Source organism: Theobroma cacao, chromosome 1, assembly GCF_000208745.1.
Source record: "Theobroma cacao cultivar B97-61/B2 chromosome 1, Criollo_cocoa_genome_V2, whole genome shotgun sequence".
NCBI lineage: Eukaryota > Viridiplantae > Streptophyta > Magnoliopsida > Malvales > Malvaceae > Theobroma > Theobroma cacao.
Genome location: NC_030850.1, coordinates 9864339 through 9887978, shown reverse-complemented (window position 1 = coordinate 9887978; position 23640 = coordinate 9864339). Strand labels below are relative to the sequence as shown.

At 32.3% G+C, this 23640-nt stretch overlaps 2 protein-coding genes across 9 annotated transcripts; one reads left to right on the top strand and one right to left on the bottom strand.

Annotated features, from left to right (window-relative positions):
- Positions 5950-17107, top strand: LOC18612172. Of its 5 annotated transcripts, XR_001930056.1 has the most exons (7): positions 5950-6181; positions 6489-6688; positions 8205-8677; positions 8818-8893; positions 13491-13623; positions 16324-16422; positions 16918-17107. XR_001930056.1 is itself a non-coding variant. In XM_018129977.1 (5 exons), the coding sequence occupies exons 1-4, from the start codon at positions 6034-6036 to the stop codon at positions 8855-8857; spliced, it is 861 nt and encodes a 286-aa protein (XP_017985466.1). In that variant the 5' UTR covers positions 5950-6033; the 3' UTR covers positions 8858-8893; positions 13491-13815. The 5 variants fall into 5 exon arrangements, 1 of the variants encoding a protein (XP_017985466.1); XR_001930055.1 differs by lacking the exon at positions 16324-16422; XR_001930057.1 differs by lacking the exons at positions 16324-16422; positions 16918-17107 and adding an exon at positions 15228-15793.
- LOC18612171 (two pore potassium channel c) lies at positions 8900-18467 on the bottom strand. Of its 4 annotated transcripts, none has more exons than XM_018129976.1 (2): positions 17271-18466; positions 8900-9122 (listed from the first exon to the last, which is right to left on the bottom strand). In XM_018129976.1, exons 1-2 carry the CDS (start codon positions 18296-18298, stop codon positions 9119-9121), a joined length of 1032 nt encoding a protein of 343 aa, XP_017985465.1. In that variant the 5' UTR covers positions 18299-18466; the 3' UTR covers positions 8900-9118. The 4 variants fall into 4 exon arrangements, with proteins under 4 accessions (XP_017985465.1, XP_007048869.2, XP_017985464.1 ...); XM_007048807.2 differs by lacking the exon at positions 8900-9122 and adding an exon at positions 13961-14372 and having other exon boundaries at positions 17271-18449; XM_018129975.1 differs by lacking the exon at positions 8900-9122 and adding an exon at positions 15381-15463 and having other exon boundaries at positions 17271-18467.

Genomic DNA, 23640 nt, shown 5'->3' with positions numbered 1-23640 from the left:
TTTTCAAGTGTTGCACGCTTTCCTGTGACAAAAGGCAATTAATGTGAAACATACAGTTTTGTTTCTGAGTCGTCAAAGATAGCAGGCTGATAAACCTTGCAATTACAGCCGCATATATGCGGACTCTCTCTCTGTCTCTCTCTCTCCCTTTCCGTGCAGAAACATGTGATGCATGTATATGTGACATTGTTCTATATTTTTAGCCGTTGAGAATGGGAGATTTATATTGCACACAGCACACACAAGGAAAATTGTTGTACTTCTTCTTATATAATGATAATTTCATGTTTCTACTTTCAATGATACGCAAAAACCACGTTTTCTCGAAAATTGTTATCATAATTAATGATTTTGCAAGTCATTAATTTCTGTCCATATATTAAGTGCAAGAGCTTAACGAGACAAACGGCATGAGAGAACTTTTGGACAAAAAAATTTATCCTTATAGAAACTTTTTCTTTTTGTAAAAATCAACCCACAAAATAGATTGGAGTGATTCTAAAGTCAATAAACTCTCTATAATCAAAGATATTTTTTGGTATCACTTTGGTTGTTCAAGGCTTCTCTTGACTGTTCGCTATCGGATGTCTCTTTTTAACAGTACAATGAAAAATGTAACTTAGGCATGCAAACGTGAAAAACACCCCTAAATCTTAGTGTCCTTTTATACCAAAAAAAAAAAAAAAAACAACAATCGGGAAAGGATGAAATCCAACCCCCAAACACTCTAGCAGTCGTCACACACACAAACACGCACTTTCTTTATTTTGAGAAAGGAGAATTTCAGTTCATTTCTCACTCAGTGAAGGAATACATGCACCTAACATTCCAACTTCCTTTTTGAGTGTTTTCTAACCATAAAACATCGAGTAGAATAAGTTTTTATACTTAAGTTAAGCTAAACCTTTAATAACTAATTAGGTCGACTGATAATTAGGCCCATTAGCATATTAAAGTACAAAAAAAAACCAAACTTGGACTGGGATATCATATCTAGGTTAATTAGTCAAGTAAATATGGTTTAATTAAGGAGTAGTTAGAAATCCTAAATTCAGTATATATATATGCTCTTTCTCTTGTACTAACTAGAATGAAAATAGAAAATATGACTTCACTAGTTAAGAAATCAATCGTATTAATTAGCTCATCTAATCATTACATATATATATATATATATATATATATTTACACACACACAAATACATATATATTGTCACCCATCTCTGTTGCAGAATATCATTTTGTACATATTCTTGTGCATGATTGTAATTTCTCATTGAAAAATTCCATTTGTTCTCTTTTCTTATTGATTTATGTCCATGTCAAGTTTGCATGCAGTTGATTTTATGTAAAGTTCAATTTCAAATGTGAAATTTTCCATGTTTTGAACCATTCTTGACCGCCTCTCTCAACCACTAAAGTGTAGTTTAGGCAAAGAGGGAGAATTTATTCAACCCAAAGCTTTTTCCAATATGTTTCGTTCAATCATCTGCTCCACCAATGCAATGAAGATATTATTCTTTTCTCATCAAGAGGATGAAAGGAGAGATAGTGACATTTCTGCAGATTATTGTATTTTATATATAGCGACTCACCAAATGCAACAACTTGGTGAGTTGACTGGTTCATGGTTTATTTATGCCCAGACATTGGAGGTAACAACGGTCAAATTTCACTTAAGAGATTTCTTAAGATGTTTTTCAAAAGGGAGCTGTTTCACTGCACACCATATGGAATATTTAATTCAGTTCAGGAATATTGGAAGAAAGAAAGAGAGATCCTGACATTGTCAAATTAATTATCTTATTTTAGGAATAACAGTCTAATTCTAAAGTATAGTTTAATTTTGCTCTTCAAAGAGAAGAGAAAGGTACAGCTTGACTTGGTTTCAATCTGTGCAACTAAAGATTTGATCAAGTTTCGTTTGATTTATGCTTTTTTTACTTGTTTTTTATTGGTGAGTGGTGACTAATTGAGTAACTTACCCTTTGGTTTACTCATTAAATATTTCTTCTGCGAGATGTGTAACTATGGTATATGAGATAATTACGTGAAAAAATTATTACATGAATCTTTCCTATCACACCATTTATAAGATTGACAAATCAAGATATAGTACAATTAAAATTGATCACACTGAACACGTACGAGTTCATGTGTTTTTCATTAATTTGAAAATTATTTACCATATTATTAAAATTTGGAAAAAAGAAATCTTTTGCCCAAAACAACTAACAAAGGAAGTCATATAAGAGGAATTTTCCCAAATTTTTTTTATCAAATTATATACTTATGAAATTAGTCAAACAAAATTAAATCAAATAAAGTTAAATGTCATGGTAACCCCATTTCTCACCTTCTTAGAACCAATCAATGTGTAGAATAATCATTCGTTATAAGTTCATTTATTTTATTTATTAGCTCATGTGGTAAAGGCAAGTTAGGGGTGGAACAGACATCCTAGGTTGGAGTTAAAACACTCCCCCCTGTACTAAAAAAGTTATTAGTATTATATTGTATAGGTATATGTATTGTCGTAAAAAAGAACAGGAGATGAAGGCATGGATTTCTCTAGACCTCTATTAATTTTCCATTAAAATATTCTCAAATAAGTGACAGAACATGATAAATCCCTTACAAATAAACAGAGTTTAGGAAAGTGCTAATAAAAAGTGTATTTTAATAAAGATGTTCGTGGGTCGGGTTCGAGTTGCTTTCTGATCGAGCTATCGAGCCTTCCTTTTTATATGTTAAGCTTGAGTCAGCTCGATCCGTCCATTTACATATATTTGTTAAAATAATAAAATACTATTTTATATTAATATTTTTAAAATTAAAAATAAATAAATAAATATTATTAAATAATAAAATAATAGGCTTGGGTGTGTAGCCCGGCTTGGACACCTCTGGGTAGGAGAAAATGTTCTTTTCTCTTCATTCAAAAAATAAATGAGATATTGGGATTAATCCTTTTTCCTTTAGCATGATTTCTCATATAATTTATTTACTCTATTAATTGGAATTTTCACCTCTTGATACATTTTGCATGTATGTCAAAAACTAAAACTTGGTCAAGAAAAGAGATGGAACAAAACTTAATGATTATGGCATAAATCATCATGAATTAGGAGGTTGTCCAAATCACATTTGTGATTTTGAGTATAGGTGGGCAAGTCTTTGATGGGAAATTTGTCACCATTACAGTTATAGTTGTATACGAGTCTCAGAAAATGACAGTTGCTGTTGAGTGTTATTATTACATCAAATGATGGGCTCAAACCCTCTTGAGGGGGTTCTCTTATGTGGACCCAAATCTTGATGGCCTCTGGCTACCAAATCTGCAGAGATACATGCATCGAAAGGAATAGCATATGCCAACATTGGAGGTTTGAGCTTGAATTAGGTATAGGTCTGATTGATAAGTGAAAGAAAATACAAAAAAAAAAAAAAGAAGCTGAAAAGAAGCCTTTGGTGGGTCAAGACTCCATGACTACAACACTTATAGTTTTGTTTATATGTTTGGGTATTTTCTTTCTCTCCTTTTGTTTCCACATTTAGTAACTACAAATGCAAGGGTTTGTTTCCAAAGGGTCATTCTTGAGTCTTGTCCTAAAGTGTGGCAGTGCAAAACATTAATTGCGGGATCCAGAGCTGCTTCCACAAAGAGATTGGGGTCTGCAAGCTTGTCCATTTGCATTATGACTGTTATTTTTGGAAATGATTGATTGGATGGCTTCACGTTTTCATAATCTTAATCTGGGTGTTAATGTTTTCCAGAAGCCACCTAAGGATAACAATTACCAAATAAAGAATGTTACACCCTATTTAAAATAAATAAAATAACATGTTGAATAGTAAAATGAAGGTTTTGTTACTTATTAGATCCCAAAATGAGTAATTAACCCCTTTTTTTAGCAATTTTCTTGAGGTTGCTTGAGTAAGATATGTTTGATGCCTAGTTGTTGTCTTTGATGAGTTCTTCTACAAGGCATTAAGTTAAAAGTTAAAAATTGTTCATACTAGGAATATATATGCCCCCATGATGGTTGGGTCGACTTTCTAATATTTAATATACCTTAAGGTGAGAAATCAATTTTGATATTTTGGTGAATACCTGTTCTTTGAGTATTGCAAGATGAGTGGGCTTTTGATACACTTGAAGTTGGCTTGAATATATGCTGCTTTAAGCTCTAGAGGAAGAGAGGAAAAGTCATGTTTGATTTGTTAAAGGCTGGTGCTAAACGCCATAAGCTTTATAACAGGCTTAGAGCTTGCTCAAGGTTACAAATGCAGAACTTGCAGCTGCAGGATCGATGGATGAGTGCTTAAGAGATAAGTCAAGCAATTTTTGTACAGAGGACAAGAGGTCTTCGATGGGTACTAATAGTGTAGTTGTATGCCTTTGTAAGCAACAAAGTTGGTCTGTGTAAAGATATATCTTTGTATTTAAGTTTTTATTATTTAAAAAAGACATTCTTGATTTTTAAAAGGACTTATAAATATCGATTGATTGAAATAAAATTTATGGAATATCGTATGTTTTGCACAAAATATTATAAAAAGTTGTAATTATGAGAACCTTATATTGCATGAAAGAATTATTTTTAAATAGTTCCAAATCAAAGTTTTATATAAAATAAAATGGATATTGATAAAATATAGAAACCGATACATGATTATGTTCTTAACTTATAAAATGAGTAATTCATCTCATAAATTGAACTATGAGGATACATGAACTAATATGTGGGTATTTGTTATAAGGATAAGTTCACTCAATATAACATGTCACTAAAATTTCATTTGGCATGTCACTTTGGTGTTTATGGAATAATTTATCATCTGACAGTTGTGTAAGTGATCTTTATATTTGAGATTATTAATTTATCTTACATGCGGAATGTTATGCTTTGATACAATATAAGGTGGTTCTAACCAAAGATATTAAAAAAAGAAATGGATATCGGAAATAGCATGAAACACATCAAGATAACTCAATAATTAGTAAAAGATTAATCACTTTAAAAAAATACGGAAAAAAATATCTCAATGTAACTTGAATAGTAATATTTAATTCATGGAAATCCTTGATTAAGGCAGCTAGAGAAGTGGACAAAAGATTAGTTCATTGTCTAAATACAATTCCAAAATTTAAAAGTTGGGATTGAATTACTTGTTCCCAAATAAAGAAAAAAGGTAAAACAAAATTAATGTAGCCCAAGAAAAAGTGGAACAGAATTAGCAATAATGGGTGAGTGATGGTGGCCCATCCCACAAGGCTGATGCGTTGTTTTATTCAATTTTGGCCCAAAAAAATGTTGGGCGGCTTTGGGCCTTCTTCCTATAAACCGGCCCATTTTCCTCACAAAAATTACAGAATGTTTTACTTTGCCAGAAGAGGTTGATTATTGATCAAGTAGCCTACGGTATTTCGTATTGACTTGACAAAATAATGACATGACACTAAGGGGAAAAAAATACTTTTAAATTAATCATATTTATCATATTTTTTAGTAGTATTTTTGCTTAATAGTTTTAACTAAAAAGTAAATGAAATTATAAATAATTACATAAAACAAAAAAATTAAGAGTATTGTAAGGTTTTTTTATTTGAGAGAAGAAATCCGAATTCAATTTTTTAAATAAAAGATAATATTACTTTATAAGCATTTTAAAAAATATTTTGGATGAATGGTTCAATTTGTAATGGAAAGTGCATTAGTCTAAAATTGACATTAATGATAAATTTAAAAAAAATCTCAAAATCATATTTAACCTTTTAATTTTTCTATTTTCTATATTAATCATATTATAATTTATCTAACTTTTTATATGAAAAATGATTGAACATCGATATTAAAAAATTAAAATTTTTAATATAAGAGATATTAAAAAAAATCAATGCTTTCTTCTTAAAAAAAACCAATAAAAGATTATAGGACAGGGGACTAATCCCTTATCTCTTTTTTAAACATATTATTTCAATGTTTTATGGTAGGGAGTGAAAGTTGAGACGAAGAAGCAGCCAAGGCGATGACGAAATGTGCAGCAATGGTTGTAGTAGGTTACAGGCCCCTGCTGAGGCCCACATGCTTGGCTTCAACTTCCAAAATCAACACAGAGCAGCTTCGTTACCAGCTTGACCAACTACATGCCGAAGCTGAGACGACCCGAACCAAAGGTAACTACTGCTGTCCACTCTTCTTACCATTTTTCATCGAAATCACCATTACCCATTTACGCTTTTACATTATTAGATTCATAACTCTATACCCATTTCAATTTAGAGCATTTTGACTTTGATAGTTGGTGTTTGAACATTTGTCGACAAACTAAATAAATGCAATTTCTCACGGGCTGAAAACAATTTAAGGGATTCCTGGGATCATATTGGAATAACTTTTGTAACTGGTTGTAATTGGGATTAATTTGATTGGTGAAGAATGAATGTAAGAAAATTTGAAGTTACTATGTCTTTGTTGATTCAGCTAGCAATGCTAGATTGAGGTTTTTGCGGTTATCAGAGGCAGCTGAAAAGCTTCGGCGCCAGGCTGCTGTTAGTATTCAGAGGGGAAGCGAAAATGAGGCAAGGGACCTGCTTTTTCAGAAGAAGAAGGTTCTGCAAGCGTTGGAAAAGTCTAAGAGTCGGATTGAGTTATTGGATAAGCTTTCTACAAAGTTTAATGAGGTATAATGAGATTGTACTTGATAATATTCTTGCTAATATAAAGAACAAAGAATTCAAACTAACATTTAAAAGATAAAAAGTATTAACTGATGAGTTTAGACAGTATCAGCAATAAATGCATTATTATTGTGAAAAGCTTAAAATAAGGCATTCCATTAACTAATTTCATGACAGTTGCTATGCGTCACGTGCAAACTTTATAAATGATACGGTGCATGGAGTTTCTGTTTATCCATTATGTTGAACAACCATAATTTCTATTTTTCACTTGCAAGAATTCAGTGAAATTATCCTTAAATATATTTTTTTAACTGTGTGTAGTAAAACATCAAAGTGTCTTGAAAGCCTCCATTTTTATTTATGGTTTTAATAGTTGTTTTATCTTCCCAAATTTGATATTGCTATTTTCTGATCAATAGAAACTTTGGGTTGAAACGTTTAAAATCAGTTAATTACAATTTTGTTCTTTTCCTCTGAGTAGTAGGGTGATTCTGTAATATATTTCAAGAAACTGTAGATTACTTAAAACTTGAACCAATGTGGGATTAATGTTCTCCCCCCTTAATACTTAATAATATCAAATTTGTATCATAAATCTTATTGCATCATGGATAGCATTTCCACATAAAGGGGATATTGAATCTGCTTGAGGAGCTCAAATGATGGTTACCAATCTGTCTTTTCTTTGTTAGTCTGACTGTTTTACTTATCTAGTTCCACGTAATTTAAATGCGTGACTTGCATATTTATGATTACAGTCATTGAAATTCAAGCCCACAATTGTTTTTTATTTTTTGATGGATTCCTCAAATTTTTAGTGTACCATATAGTCCAAATAAGCCATGATATTCTGATGCTGCTTATGCTACTGTTTTATGCAAAACTCAAGTGGTAATTGGAAAATGATGCTGGTATTGGTGGGTTCTGGTGACTATGGGATGTGTACACTTACCCAAACATAAAATGCAAATTCTAAATTTACAAAAATTCTAAAGATACTTTCTCATCTCTTTCTGGTTACATGCTGTCTGAAATGTTCACTTCTTCTTAGTTCTTTCTGTTACATAAATGAACAGCTAATGGTCAATGGTTGGAAGTGTTATGTAAGATAAACACTTCATTTTACCTGTATTCTGCAAAACAAAAATTTGGTAGTTTCAGAAGTAGTTTGCTCTTGTCCTATGGAGCCATGCTAAGCACTCCCAGATATTATTATCTGATATGTATATGTTATTTAAAGATCAATATACTTTACATCTTGTATGTAAACATAAGTTGCTGTTTTCTTATGGCTTTTGTTTCCATTTCCACCAGGAGTTGCCACTTATAAACTATTATTAATTGCTGCTCAAGGCTGTGATTTTCTGATTTTGATTCACTGTTAATGCAGTCAGTCACCCACAATATATTTTGTTTTCTTTAAAAATATTCTCTATAAATTATGAGTTTCCTCTTTGTTGATCTTATTGAAGGGCTCAATGGTTTGAGCTGTATTAACAAGTAACCTTGATTCCAGGCAATAACTGTCAAAGAAACTCAACTAATTGGGAACATTGCGTCAGAGACAGAAATTGGTAGAGAAGATGATTCTACTCCAGTTTGGATTGTATCTCCAAAGGAGCGAACTGCAAATGATAAAATTCAGAATAAGGACATTGCTCATGATGCCCGAACACTCTGTGAAGATCAAAAGTTGCTGCTCCATACAGATGATCCGGTGGAGCAACCTGCCAATGAGGAGCTAGAGGAACATCAAGCATTTCCAAGTTTCAGTGCATTTATTGAAGACACTATAAATAGTAGCTTGGCAGCAATATCAACTTATGAGGACTTCTTGAAGCATTTGGAACAACAGCTCAAGAAAATTGAACAAGAACTTGTTACAGTATTGAATGTTTCGACATTGTTACTGGACGATGAGAAGCCAAAAAATTTGAAGGTGCAGCAAACAAGGGAACTTCTTGAGAGTATCCTTGACATAAGACAGAGGTAACATTTTAACTAACTTAAAAATTGGTGAAACTTCAATCCCTTTTCTGCTTTTTCAACTTTGAAACAATCAACAATAACAGCTTAGACATTTTATACCATAGATCATTGTTACATTTCTCAAACCTGTATCTTCACAGAATTACAAATATGAGGCAGACGAAGGTAGAGATCAGTTAAGGCTTCACTATATCTCAGTCAGGTTCCTACTACCAGGTGAGGGCATTTTTTTAGCAGAAATTATTTCATATAAGTAAAAGTTTCTACGTTGCAAGTTAGCATTTGCTTTATGATAGTTATAGTTATTGCTGACAACAAAAGCACCAACTGCATCTGTGACCTTGTCTAGGCCAAATGTGGAACCCTTACATTGTACACTCTTTCTTCCATTTCTTTGGTGTTCCTTGACAAAGATGATGAAATTTAACATGTGTTGTGATTTTACCTGAAAAAAAAGAAAAGGATGTGGGGGGGTGGGGGTGTGGGGGGCACCAAAGTTAGAAGTTTTTTGTAGGCGGAGATCATATGCTTTATTTCCACAAAAACAAATAACAAAATATTTATTAGTGTTGACAAATGAACTCAAAGCTGCAACCTGATGTCGGACAGAGTGCCCTTCAATTTAGGAAAAGACTATGATGGGCGCTGGGGTTGCTCCAGCATGACCACTCCAACAGTCAAGTCAGTGCCCACAAACCAAAAATGACCATAAAAAGAGAAATTGGATAGTCTTTAGGGAGAGAGTTAGCCAGCAAGCTTGGGGATTGTTTGGTTGATCTGGATGATGCCATTTGTCTGAATTATAGTGAGAGACACAATCTGATTTGCCAGGGGACAAATAGTATTTGAGGGAGCCTCCTATTTGTCCCCTGGTGATGAGCTGTGGGAGAAGCACTTTGACAAATTTCTTTTTTAATTATTCAAAAAGATATGTTTTCTGAAGTTTCTAGCAAAATAGATCAAATATTGGTAAACAATAATTAAAAGCAAAATTTGTCGAAGTGCCGAAATGTCAGATTTCATGGCTGTTTGGATTTTGGCCTACTTTATACGCTTATAACTTACAACCTAGGTTGAATCCAGAGGTGTAAATTATACCAAAATGAAGGCTACATGTCATACTTCAACACGCAAATTTAAGTCAGAAACCAAGGTGGCCGAACACCCATTTTATTACTGATATGCCCAAAATTTACAAAATTATTACTGATATGCCCAAAATTTCTGGGTTTCATGGCCATTTGGCTGTCTTTAAAGCCTCTATTCTCTTAGCACATAAAGCCTCTAACTGAGCATTGAAACCAAAATAAAGACCACATTTCATACTACAAAAAGAACCAAAGAATTGGCAAAAAGAATCACCGGAAAGTGGTTTTGCTGCCACTCAAAGTTGAGGTTTCAAAACTGTTAAAAATCTATTTTCATAATATTCAAAAATTGATTTCTCCAATGTAAACCTAAATGAGAGGCCACAAAACCTAATAGGAAGATCTCAATGAGACCTTTCCATTGGTAACCGTCATGTACAGTATTGTCAGAAAGTCTAAGAACACTAAACTAATTCATGGGTGTTATATTACAAAGCTAAAATAACTAAATCTAAAAGATTCTAAGACTAATCTTACCCTAATCTCAAGTCTAAAAAACTATTTTTCCAAAATTTAATTCTCCCTTTTCCTCTAGGGTTTCTTCTCTTTCCCCAAATTGTTTGTTTGCCAGGAAAAAGTGACTTTTTTTTTCCCTTTTTTTCTATTCTAAATACGGGCTTATTGGCTCTAGCCCAAATATCCATCTTGTGCCGGGAAGTACAAATTATGTTGTGGTCATATTGGAAATGAATGCTGTTTGCATTTAAAGCCATATAGTGACTAATGCTGTAGAAAAAGCAATTTTCATTTTGAATATTTTCCCGTGGTATCTCAATTTTGTCAAAGAGAAAGGTAACTACTACCCAGAATGTAGATATCCATGGCTTTTGACCTTAACACTTTGCCTAATGATCAGGTACGTGTTTTTAAATGTGAGAGTTCCAACAGTCTAGACTAAAATCCAATCCAGTGTATCCATGGGCATCTCTTCCAATTGCTTAACAAAAGAGATAAGAAAATACTAGTTTGTGGTCTATGACAAATTTTTCAGCCACTTATCTTTTTCTCCCCTGCTCAAAACGTGTTTTTTTCTGGCAACAAACTCTGATGGAGTTCATATAAACCAAAACCATTCTGTGTACCAATATTTTAACTTTCCATACAACAAAGTTTTTGTTTAATTGTTGGCTTTGTCTCTGTAGCATACCACATAGTAAATAAAACAGTAGTTACAGTAGAAAGAAATAAAAATAAAAATCTCAGCATACAACATAAGGACATGGCAGCATGTGGGCCAAGAATCAAATACACGTTTATTAAATGTGTCAATATACGACACGACACGATTAATAATACGTTTAATACGATTAACACGTTTAACACGANTTAAAATTTTATCTTTTTTTTACAAATTATGAGTAAAACTTATAAACTTCATCTATAATTATAAAATATATAACAAAAATTAATAATAAAAATATAAATATATTAAACTTAATATAAATAACATATATAAAATTTATTATTATATATAAGGTTAAAATACACATCAAATAATTATTTAAAATTATTTATATAAGTTAAAATAATCTTTAACTATTAATGTTTAATAGGTTATTAAACGTGTCATGTATACACATTTAAACACGATAACACGATTAAGTAAACGTGTTTAAACGTGTTTTAAACATGTTTGTCGTGTCTGACACGTTAAGACACGAAAATTTTTGTGTCTTAATGTGTCAGACACGAAACACGTTAAGGGTAAACCCAAAACCTGTTTAACTCGTGTCTTCTTGTGTCGTGTTAACGTGTCGTGTCCAAAATTGCCGGGTCTACTCAGTAGCATACTCAACCACATTTGCTCTACTTATACTTCTACGCCTCCAACCATGTTAAATGCTTACAGTTGGTACATTCATAATTACATTGATTTGGATTGATTATGGTATATGAAGTTACTTGCTATTTTAATTATTGCACTTTTCACTAATTTGGAAATCAAATCTAAAATGATGCAGACTTCCTTATGTGAATAAATATACTGATCGATGAAGATCATCTGTCTTGAATCTTTGTCCTCCTAATAAAAGTTTCCACCTCAGCAAGCACCTTAACCCCAATCCAAGAAAGAAATAGAAAATTCCCATAATTATAGAACATCAATAATATTGAAAGAATTATGGAAAGAATATCAAAGTTTATTCTTCTTTTAATTGAAGTTCTTAAAAATAACCATCTTACGATTGTTTTTGGACAAACTAAAAGCTTTTGGAGGGATGTTTTACTAAAATTTTATCAAATGAAGATTTCTTACTGAACTTACCATTTTGTACACAAATTTATTTTCTTATATCCAATTCAAAGGTGAAAACCTTCTCTTAATATATTTTTAGTGATTGTCCACAAAAAAGAAAATTAAAAAAAAAAAAGAGACAGAGAAAATTGTTGCCAAAATGATTTTGAAATGTTTCCAGCAATCATATTGATTCCTGCTTTGGCATGAATAACCTCATTTAAGGATAGTAGAAAAATGTTCAAATGATGATGTCTGCTGGGTGCATACAGTTCTGATAGTTTGTCTGCTAATAACAAACTGTTCAAAAGATGAATTGCACTGGCTGCATAACAATTCTGATTGTTTGTGGAAGGGACAATGTAAATGTGAAAACTCTCAGGAGGGTTGGTCATACGTGTATGTAACAGTCCTAACCAAAAAATTCATAGAAACAGGCATATCAGATTAGTGGCAACTAGGACTAGACATTTCCATCTGGCAATCTAATGAATTTGAACTATTATCTGTTTGCCTGAATTATCTTTCCTCCATGCTTTTTTTTTTTTTTTTTGGGGGGGGGGTTGGTGGGGGAGTGTTTTTCTTATTGTCTTTGAGAGTGGATTTGAAGTAGTTACCTTATTTCTCAGTAGAATATGTGGAAAACCATTTCATAATGATTGTAGTAACTAAAATCTTTTCTTGTCAATTTCTGAATCAGGATTAAAAGACGAAAGATAATACATATTTTATTGCCAACTTAGAAATCACAATAATAGGAATACCTCATTGTGTTGACAACTTAGAAATCATCAGAAAATTTCAAAATTACCTTGTAAAACACAACGGGAATATAGTTGGATGGTATGTAAAGTAAAGATATGAGTATAATTGCAACGACAAACCTATGCCAACATATTTCTGAAACAGGAAATAAAATCCATGAAGCTCTTCATTCACCATATCCATGTTTTTGTTCCTAAAAAGTGTTTCTGAAAGGACAAAATGGTAACCAGGCTGGCAGTTCAATTCTACTTCAATTTTGTCCAAATGGAGTTGCTAAATAAGACTTGAACTCCCCGAAGCAGCTACTGAAGAGAGAATTCAGTGGTCTGTGCTCTTTTCATTGTTCAACCTTCAGGATCATTAGGCTACTGGTAACAATAAAGGCTTCATAAGCTGCATGGACTTTGTCTAGGCTTAGCTTATCACACATGCAGTAGGACTTCCCTCTCTACTGCCCTCAGATTTTGTGATTAATGCTCCTCATGGAACCATGATCAAAGTAAAATGAAAACCTTTAGTGGTCATTGTAGTTTCTATAATTTCATCTCTCATTTTATTTCAGCTATTATAACTGTTTCTTTTCTGATTTATGTTTGAGTTGTTGTTTCCTATAGCTAAACAATCTCTTTTAGCTGACACCTGCTATGACTATTTAAAATTGCAGTTACTAAAGAAAACTGAGGCTATCAGCATAAAGTTACTTAAAACTGAGACACAATTGGGACAAGTTGTCAATGGCTACTCTTTATTCACGATCATGATGTAAATATTTTGGGACAAGCAGAAGAAATCTCTTGGTGAGTTCCGCTGCATTTATGTTTCTGATTTCAAGCATGTGTGCTGGGGTTGTTTGAGTTCTGCTGTGGATGATGTCATATAAGTGATTATCCCTTTGGGTTTTATTACCTGTATTTTGTGCAAGGAAGCATCTTTTGGTGAATCATTACTTTACATTACATATAGAACTAAAAGAACTCTTAAACCTGAGTAACATTAATCCATGGAATCACTGCAGTTTCATCATCAAGTTGACCTACTTTATGAATTTTTCTGCAACGAATATTTTATACTTTCTCTAGTACCAATTGAAATTAGACATCTTCTTTGTGAATTAGCAAAGGATAACAAATGACATAGAAGTAAAACTACTGAAGATCCCTTTGTTACCACTTGCAAAGAATTGCTCAAATTACTAAATTTTCAGCTAATATTCCACCTACAGGAAGGATGTAGCACTAACTTCTTGCTTCTATACAAGTTGAAAAAATGATCATGTACTATTTGTGGTTCTGCTTCTGTACAGTATGAAGAGATTGGCAATTAGGCCATCTCCATGTCAAGATCCAATCAAGAAATGATTCCTGCCTTTTTCCCTTTTAAAATATGGAAATGACATTACAGTCAATCACTATCCATGAGATCAGCAACTGTAATTTTGCCACAATTGCTATTGTCTAGTGCATCAAATTGGTTGCAGATCTGCAGGATGTCTTTCTCTGCTATCTTTCCCATCTCCTTGAGCTTGTAGATTACAAATTCAGATTTACTGCAACCATAAGAGTATTAAAATTATTTGATTTACATTTAGTAACTACCAATAAATTGTTGTAAATTAGGAACCTGACAATGCTAATGTGTTAGCAAGATGAGAGAAATGTCCAAGTGGCCAGAACAGATATGACACCTCAAACAGAAACCAAGGGAAGGAGAGCTGATAAGAGATGGTTGTTTCCTTCTTGGTTTGATTGAATTAAATTGTAAACATGATAATGCTATCTAATTCATGGTGATTTAGAAACTTCCCAGATCATTGTTACTTTCCTAATGTTTGAACTCACTGACCTGGTTATCATTCATTTCAATAGTTAGCTTATGGCAATTGATTTAAAATTAAATGGGGATAGTGTGCATCTGAGCCATGTTTTTTTTTTATCTGTCTTTTCTATTGGAATTGCTTAAAAATAATCTGGTTTATATGTTAGAACATTCCTGCATGCTCTTTACTCCAGCTTTGTTCCTGTCTACTGTTCATTGGAGTCTCTGCAGGTCTTTAATAAAACTCAAATGTACTGATTTACTCCACAAATAATATGTTAGGAATAAATTTTCTTTTGAAAGGCTCAAAACTTACAAATATCCAACAATATTATCAGGACCTATTATTATTACCTTCATAAAAAATTACAACATCTCTTTTGCCAAAATTGTTATATATTTCCCAGATGCCATGGAAGCATGAAGTAGAATTCTATAGATATGACACATGCCTCTATGTATCTATCTCGCTCTCTCTTTGTAGCCAAATATTGTTATAAGTTTCCAGATGTCATGGAAGCATGAAGTACCATTGTATGCATAAGAATTGCTGACTTCTGACATCTCTGGATCCATTTTTTATCAGCCCACTGCTAAAACAGAACAAAGGATCAACCTGGCAAAAGCCTAGAAGGTTGCATTGTTCTTCATAGGTTTAGGCTTTGGACTCCTCAGCCTTTTTCCTCCATTCCTATAAAATGTATTCCTTGCTATTAACGGGTTGAAAATATGCAGAAATTCAGGTTTTTCTGCAGTCGCATGTTGCGCTATCAGATTTCTTGCTAACGTCAACCTTTTGCAAGCTTGCAGTAGAAAATTTGACTGTGAACATTTGTGGATATAAAATAAGTGAAGTCCTCAACAATAATGACGCTTAATGAAAAGCTAAGTACCACACTGCCCTGTGCTTTATATGGATCCCATCCTAGATTATGATCATGACCTTTCCCTCCAATCTGATTCAAGTAACAACAGTTTGACCAGATAAACACTATATCTCCTTATGTTAGTCTTGCTCCTGCTGATCTTTGTTGCTCTTTCAATTATCAGAAGAGGTATTAATCATGCTGGTTCATTATACATATGAACTTCATTCATTCTAAACTGTCATGGCAGCAATTGAGGGAATCTTTATGACCATGAATTTTAATTTTTCTCCCTTCTTATTTAATGGCATTACTTAATGTGCTTTATATTGTATTTTATTCTATATTGGCTGAAAAGAAGTGGCAAAGGTAGAGTGCGGCTGGCAGCCCCCCATCCCAAGCTTATGATAAATGTTGTTTAGTTCAACAACCTAAATTAAAGGGTAAATCATGTATAGCCCTCCAAAAATTATAAGATGGCCTGCTTTCATGAAAATTTTTAGCTGTTTACTCGTTTTTCAATCACTTTAGAACTCTTTCACTTAAGCACTATTGCATTCGAATTTAACTCATTAACTTTAGTATCGGTTTGCTTTTTGATCAATCAAATAAGTACATTGGGACAATTATTTTTGTTTCCTAATTTTTATTATAAACAATTTCTCTCTTATATTTGTTATCATTTTTTTTCCCCGTACGTAAGGTACTTAGGATTCTTATTGTCACACTTGAAAAAAATCCCTAGTTCTCTTATTCTGATATGCTTCTTTACTTGCACGTTGAAATATGCTTCTTTTGCAAATGACAAATTGATAGGACCCTATCTTGGTAGGCTGATAATTCCAAGTCTCACACAGATGATAGCAATGTATCATTAGGCTTCATCATTGTTATTAGGAACAGTCTCTGAAAGAGGTATGACCAAGTATTGTACTAATCTTTCAAATGCTTCATGAGTAAGGAGGGTATAAAACTGTTGATCATTTTCTTAGATCTTTGTTGGTGGAGAGATTTGAAATATGTTCCTCGGGAGTCTGTTGGGTTATGGTGAAAAACTAGTGGAAAGGAATGATATGCAAGGATTACTTGACTGTTTGGAGTTTGGTTGAAGTTTGCAGCTAATGTCAGTTGTTTATGTTTTCGTATGCTCTTTTGGTATATACCTGTGTACCATCAATGTACATAGATTTTATATCGTTTCTTTCTAAGATTGTCAATGAAGAACAATATAATTACTTTCTTTTGCCCCCAAAATATCTACAAGAATAACTGTGTAATAGTTTGCATATTCTTCAAGCCATCTTAAACATGTTAACGTGTCTTTTAGAATAATTATGATTTCTCCTATCTGAAAGTCTTAGCTCTCATTGTTCCGAGCATTTCTATGCATTCATGTTAAACTTGTTGTAGAATGGAGAATTGCTGCGGACATTCTCAACAAATGCAATGTACTTTCAAGACTGATGCCTTGAGAGCTCCTTCATCGTGTCAAAGATCAATTAAACCAAACAACTAAATGCAGAGTAGCACTTTGAATTAGCTCCCTTTTAGTATTAAACCCTTGATTGCTGGTATAAAGGAGCCAATTCTTTCTTGTTCATTACGCTGGGCTGGATCAATTCTTTGTAATATCATCCTATTTCCTGTCTGATGAATTAATAATCTATGAAAACCTAAAGGAAAACTATATATCCTGGATTTACCTAAAAAAACTAGAATAGATTGTTCAAAAGTGCAGATGAATGTTAAGAGATCATTAGTACCTGATGGATCCATCATTGTCAAGGTCTGCTGCAACCAAATCCTCCAGTGTCATCTTCTTCTGAAGAACCCACTTTGCAATTTTGCGATTCCTCCTGTCAATCCTAAGCTCTGTTAGGTATAAGAATGCCCTGGCAACAGCGAGTGTGCTTACTAGTAGCCAGAGGATTGCAAAACACCTCCCTGTTACTGTTCTGAAAGCGTAATCACCATAACCTACGGTGGTCACAGATGTAACAGAGAGATAAAAACTATTAACCCAGTCCAAGTTTTCCAGAAAATGCACTGCTATGGTCCCTATAGCGATGCAGATGACGACGACTGCAAGAGCCAGGCCTACTTTCATTCTTATTCTCATTCTTCCTTTTGCTTTATCTATCATGTATGTCTGAACCATTGTGTTGAATCGATTCTCATCGACTGTGCTCAGCAGAACTGCCTCTTGTCTATCACAAATGTAAGTAACCAATCCGTTTAGCAAAATATCAATGAATCCGAAACCAATCAATATAAAGAAGCAGGTGAAAAGCTTGGTAAAGGTTGTGTCCGGGACAATATCCCCATAGCCAATCGTGCAGAGAGTAACCACAATGAAGTACAAGGCATCTACAGGCTTGAAAGTCTCGGTGCCCTTGAAACTTGCACTAGCCATGTACATCAAAATACCAGTTAATATGTATAAAACCAGCCAAACGAAGGCTTGGCGGACAATGAAAGGTGCTGATTTTGACGACGGCCTCTGCTCACTGGAATCTTGAAAAGCTTCCCTAACATCAGTGAAAACAGATGGTGCAGAATACGAGCGACGAGTGATTTTTCTCTTCTTGTTCAAGTTGGCAATGAGGTTAACATAGGAGGAAGAATTCGGTGTAGTTATGATGGGGATAATGGCATCATTAGTGATGAGATGTGCGGTGGACTGGCGTCGTGCAGGGCCGAGATCAAGGTACCCGGGTGGAATCCTTATTGATGGCCGCCTGCTACACTCTTCCTCTTGTCCTGTCTTAGGGAGAAAAGGTTGATCCGTCATACTGATTGAATTTCTTACATGACATCAAAAGAGGGCTGCGACTCGTGTATTGGTCACAGTTGGCTTGTCCCTGACACAAGTATTGGAAGCTCCCGAACGTGAAATCTACTAGTCAAACCCATTTTAAACTCAACACAAGTTTGGTTTTCTTGGTTGTTCATCTAACAGTCATAAATGATTGGTTTTAGGGTTGGGCTGTAACTACTCACGGTTGGTTAACACTTTCACATGAAACATCCCATAGTTCCTGCAGATGTTTAGCTTTTGCCATAAAGAAAAAGGGCAATTTGTTGGTTATATGTGCTTTTCTTATTACACGGTTTGAAATCGATTCACCCTGTCTCTCAAAAAACAATTCAATTATTCAAACTTCAACTTTTAATTTAAAATATTCAAACCTTAAATATCGGGAAAAAATATTATAAACTTTATAAGATAAGAGAACAATATTTTCCATTAGGTGGTTCAAAGTCATATATATTAAAAGTAATATTGTTGTATTAAGTGTTACAAGATTATACAATATTTAATAATTTTTTGGTCTTTTAATAGTGATAGAATTGGAATGTTTTAACTTGTTCGAGGTCTTTCCAAAATCCCTTAAACATCTCAATAATCTTTATAAGGCACTATTATCACACTAATATATATATATATATATAAAGATGCAGCGAATGAGATGAACTTAGTCTATTGTGTTATTTATGAATTATTAAGTTTAACTATTACAATTATTTTGATGAATTTTTGGTGATTCCATTAGTGGACTTTTCTAGTCTTAAAATTTTGATAGTTTTGCTTGTAGAACCAATACTCCTTATAATGTGAACAAGATTTCTTTGGGTCACGCACAATAAATACATTAAAAATGTGCAACACAAGGCATTTTGTTTATTATTGGAAAAGCATGTGACACAAGGCATTGACTAACTCTTTTCAATTTCCTTCTTTGTGGTAAATACTAACTATTAATATGAAATAATAAATGCTCTCAAAAGCCACTTTACACCATAATACCCAATCTGATTTAAATTTAATTTGAAAAACAGTAAAATAAGAACTAAAGGAAACATTATTTTATTATAAAATAAAATTATACACTCTTCATCTGTTTTATTTGTTTTTATTTGATTTTTTTACAGAGTTTAAAACAGAAAAAAATTGACTTTAGCATATTTATATTTACATTTAAAAAATTATAAATATGATGCTTCATGCTTTTTAATGTCAAAAAACTAATAAAAAAACAATAATTTTAAAACGTAAAAAGAAGAATATTAGATATTTGAATTTTTTTAAAAAAAAAACATAGTTTTAGGAAGCTAAAAGAAATTAAATGTAAATGGAAGTGCTAAAGGGCAACCAGGACTAGCAGCAACAAGTGGACTTATTAGAGACAGCTCAGGATCATGGTTAACAGGATTCACCTATAAGATTGGTATTTCATTCTCTCTGACTACAGAGCTCTGAGCAATTTATCATGGATTGACGATATGTTGGTCAAAAGGTTATAGAAAAGTACAAGAAGAAACAGATTCGCTTCAAACATTGCAAAAAATACAGAACAAAGAAAATGCTCTACAATCAAATATTTAATTATTGCAATCAATCAGACAGTTACTTCATAAAGAATGGAAATGCTACTTATCTCACATACATCGTGAAGCCAATTAGTGTGTCGATTAAATGATTACTCATAATGAGGATTTAAGTATAAGATTACAAGTTTATGATGTATTTCCTGTAAACATTTCTTATTTATTAATTGTGGACTCTCTAGGTGTTTAGCGGTCTAAAATGTTATTTTAAATTAATTTAACAAAATTTTCCTTCATATAAAAAAAACAAATAAAAATAGGATTGAAGGAGTACATGCCTAGAAACTATTTAATTGGAGATTAGTCTTACATCAACCGAATCAGGGTTGGTTTGACTTGGTAGTTTTGGAGTCCATCAGCTGATTCACCAAACTGAATTGGATTTGGCCGCAACATGTCGGCAACAATAATTGCCACTCAATTTTCCATGTGCTTCGACTTTGTCAATCGTACAGGCCTTTATTTTATTTTATTATTTCCAAGGAAAATTCCAATTTAATTTTTTTTTGTTTATTAAGATCCTCAATATCCTGCCTCCAAAAAGAAAAAGAAGACCTAGAGTAACAGTAAAACTGTCCATTACCTAGAAAAAGTCTAATAAGATTTTACTAAGAATTAGTGTTAATTAGATTTTTAATGTAAAATTAATTACATGGTTTTGTTGAAAATATTTCTCAAAATATTCTTCCAATTATGAGATTTTAATACTCTTTCAATCCCATTTTTTTATCTTTTCTTTTTGAGATGTCTCAAAATAATTTTTTTTATTTTTAAACTCTTGATAATTTTTTTTGAATTGTTAAATGCTTATAGTATTACTCTAGTAGATGATCAATTTAAGATTTATATGACCTTATCCTTTGACTTATCGCTAATAGTTTCACTTCGATGTGAAATTTATGATTCTATCTATTAAGAACATATCTCTTCGATATGAGATTCATATGACTTTTCATAAAAACCATGACACTAAAATTTCAATTGGTGTAAAACATTTTGCTCATATTATGATTACGACCATGAATGTTTTCTTCACTTCGACGTAAATTCTAACGAGAGGACCTGACTGACCAAAATTGACCTCAAAGTCCAAATGGATATCCAATTGGTATAATCCACTAGGAAAGCCTCATATTGCTATTGAATCGATAATTTTGCCTTCACTCTGACCGAGCTAGGCAATGAAATTAGCCTGTCGGTTGCCTGATGACATATTCTTTCAAATCCGAAGATATCCTTTTCCTTTCTTTCATAGATGTGAAAGTTAGCAGAAAGAAGTGTAATGTGAATGAAATATATCTGTACATGGACATTCCATATATAAATGATATACTATTATTAATTTTAATCCATATACTATATCATCATTCATGCCAAATTTATTGTGAGGCTAAACTCTTATACTTTTGAAAATCGCTTGTCCAAACAAGGTTGTCGCAAGCTATGAGTTATACTTTCATCAGCAACGCTTTTGAAGGAATTTTGTTGTTTATTTATAGCCGTCTTAAATTCTATAATGATTGCTTTAATGATTGTATAATTACGATTATGGCTTCTTAATATATAATTAATTTGTTCGTATTCTCTTGTTAAATTGACAATAGTGTATAAAAAATATTAAACAAAAGATTGTCATTGTATTTCGTAAGAAAAAAAAATTAAGACAACAATCACTAGCTAGAAATAAAATAATAATTGAATAAAATTTAAATGACAATATTCTAAAGGCTACATAAACCAAGATATAAAATTAACATATAGTTCAAAAACTAAAGCTACCACATCATTAATTTGAAGGTAATTTAAAATCAATCGGTGGTAGGATCTAAGTATAAAGAGGTAGATATTTATCCTAAAGTTTGAATCGATAATGTTTTCTCACATTTTCATTTTTTATGTTGAAAAAATTAATATCTCGAGGATCAAGTGGCCGATAAATAGTAGCAATGAAATGATTATCGATAAAATATGTAGAATTAGATTCAGTTTTAGAAAAATTCAAAATTGAAACAATTATGGTATGATTATCATCCACAAACATTATATCTTCATCTATATTCTATACCTTAGTTCCTCTAAAAATTCACGTTTTTTATTATCCAAAACCAACTTGAAAATCTTTAAATTTGTAGGAAAATGAGCACAACAATGAAAGTCCTCAATATCAATATCAATATCAATTTCCTTTTTGATAAAGAATAGATCTCTTTTAGATGCTTCAAAAAGATATGCTCAATCAACCTTAGACATGGCAACATGAGTATTTTCACCTTTGGTGATTTTAAAATGTTGTTAAGACTACCATTAACATAAAAAAGAGAGATTATCGAGCTTCGAGTTTTGATAACATAAGCCAAATTTTTATGAGAAAATAACATCATTGAAAGTCGTTAGAGTTTTATCCAAATATATCCAACTTCTCTGTCTGAGTTTGTATAAGGCTAATATGCATAAATATATCCAACTTCTCTGTCTGAGTTTGTGGAAGGCTAATATGCATTCAAGATTATAGATAACCACAACCATATAACTATTCAGATGCAATAAAAGGTTTGTTAACAAGATAACCGTATGAAGGTTATATTCGTGATCTACTTTCATTGGATTGGGAACGTCAATCTTAGGAAGATCAATTGTAATCCTATCCTTAAAAAGATTTAAGAGAGTTATGATCACGTCTTTATCCACAACGGCTAACCAACCATAAGAAGAACCACAAAATCTCTTGGTATGACATTTTAGTAACCTAATGTTATAGGTTTTTGTTTTGGCTTGTAGGCTACATAATTGTCGAACTCTGTTGCACATTCTCATTGGAATCAACAAGATTGGAAATAGATGAAGTGATGATCGCCCCTTTGAATCAAGAAAATTATTGAAAATGGAATGCCAATACTTACAAATTACACTAAGTCGAATCAGATTGTTGAGGATATTTAATTTGTCAAGAACCAAAAAAAGACAAAGTGTTGGAAAATTTTCTCAATCTACTTTAGCATTATCCATACTTTTCTAGATCAGCAAACGAAAAAAACAAGAAATTCTAATTTGAAAATAGGAAAAAACAAACACTTACCTAGCTTTGTATTTGATATGTTCTTGAGTTACCCAATTCTAGTAATGGTATTTAAATATACAGAAATTAGGTCTTTATATTATTGACATGGTAAGTCTCAAATTAGGAATTGACTTCAAGAGTTATAACACAACTGCATTATAATAATATAATTAAAAAAATAAACAAACTTTAACTTTTATTTGAATTCTTAATAAAATTTTGTGGGCATTGAGAACTTGGAAAGCTGCATATTTCAATGACCTTGTTTTGCTTTGGACGTGACAATATGGTTGAAGTCTTATGGGCCTGGAGCTCCAACTTCCTTGGATATGCGATAAAAAAATGGTTGATCATCATTATGGCTCATAATTAAGCTTGTCGAATGTCCATCTAATTTAGTTATTCCATGTCAGAATATTAATTTCATGCATGTTCAGCAACGTACCCTACATATCCATAATACATCAATTTCGAGTAGAACAAGAGAAAACGAGGTTCTTCATATTCACAAAATATAATTACTATATTATATATATATATATATACATATTATATATATATATATATATATATATATATATATATATATATATATATATATGCATGATTTGAATTGATGGCTTATGAAATTGTGGTAGCATGAATGGCTGAAATTGTGGTTTTGTGAATTATATAAATTGTTTTGT

Bases quoted from the DNA above. Each gene is read 5' to 3' on its own strand.
- LOC18612172 (XM_018129977.1), top strand. From the start codon at position 6,034: ATGACGAAATGTGCAGCAATGGTTGTAGTAGGTTACAGGCCCCTGCTG. The intron at 6,182-6,488 runs GTAACTACTGCT...TTGTTGATTCAG, and splicing joins TGAGACGACCCGAACCAAAG to CTAGCAATGCTAGATTGAGG. The intron at 6,689-8,204 runs GTATAATGAGAT...CCTTGATTCCAG, and splicing joins TTTCTACAAAGTTTAATGAG to GCAATAACTGTCAAAGAAAC.
- LOC18612171 (XM_007048807.2), bottom strand. From the start codon at position 18,298: ATGACGGATCAACCTTTTCTCCCTAAGACAGGACAAGAGGAAGAGTGT. The intron at 14,373-17,270 runs GTACTAATGATC...TTATGGTTGCAG, and splicing joins GACAATGATGGATCCATCAG to TAAATCTGAATTTGTAATCT.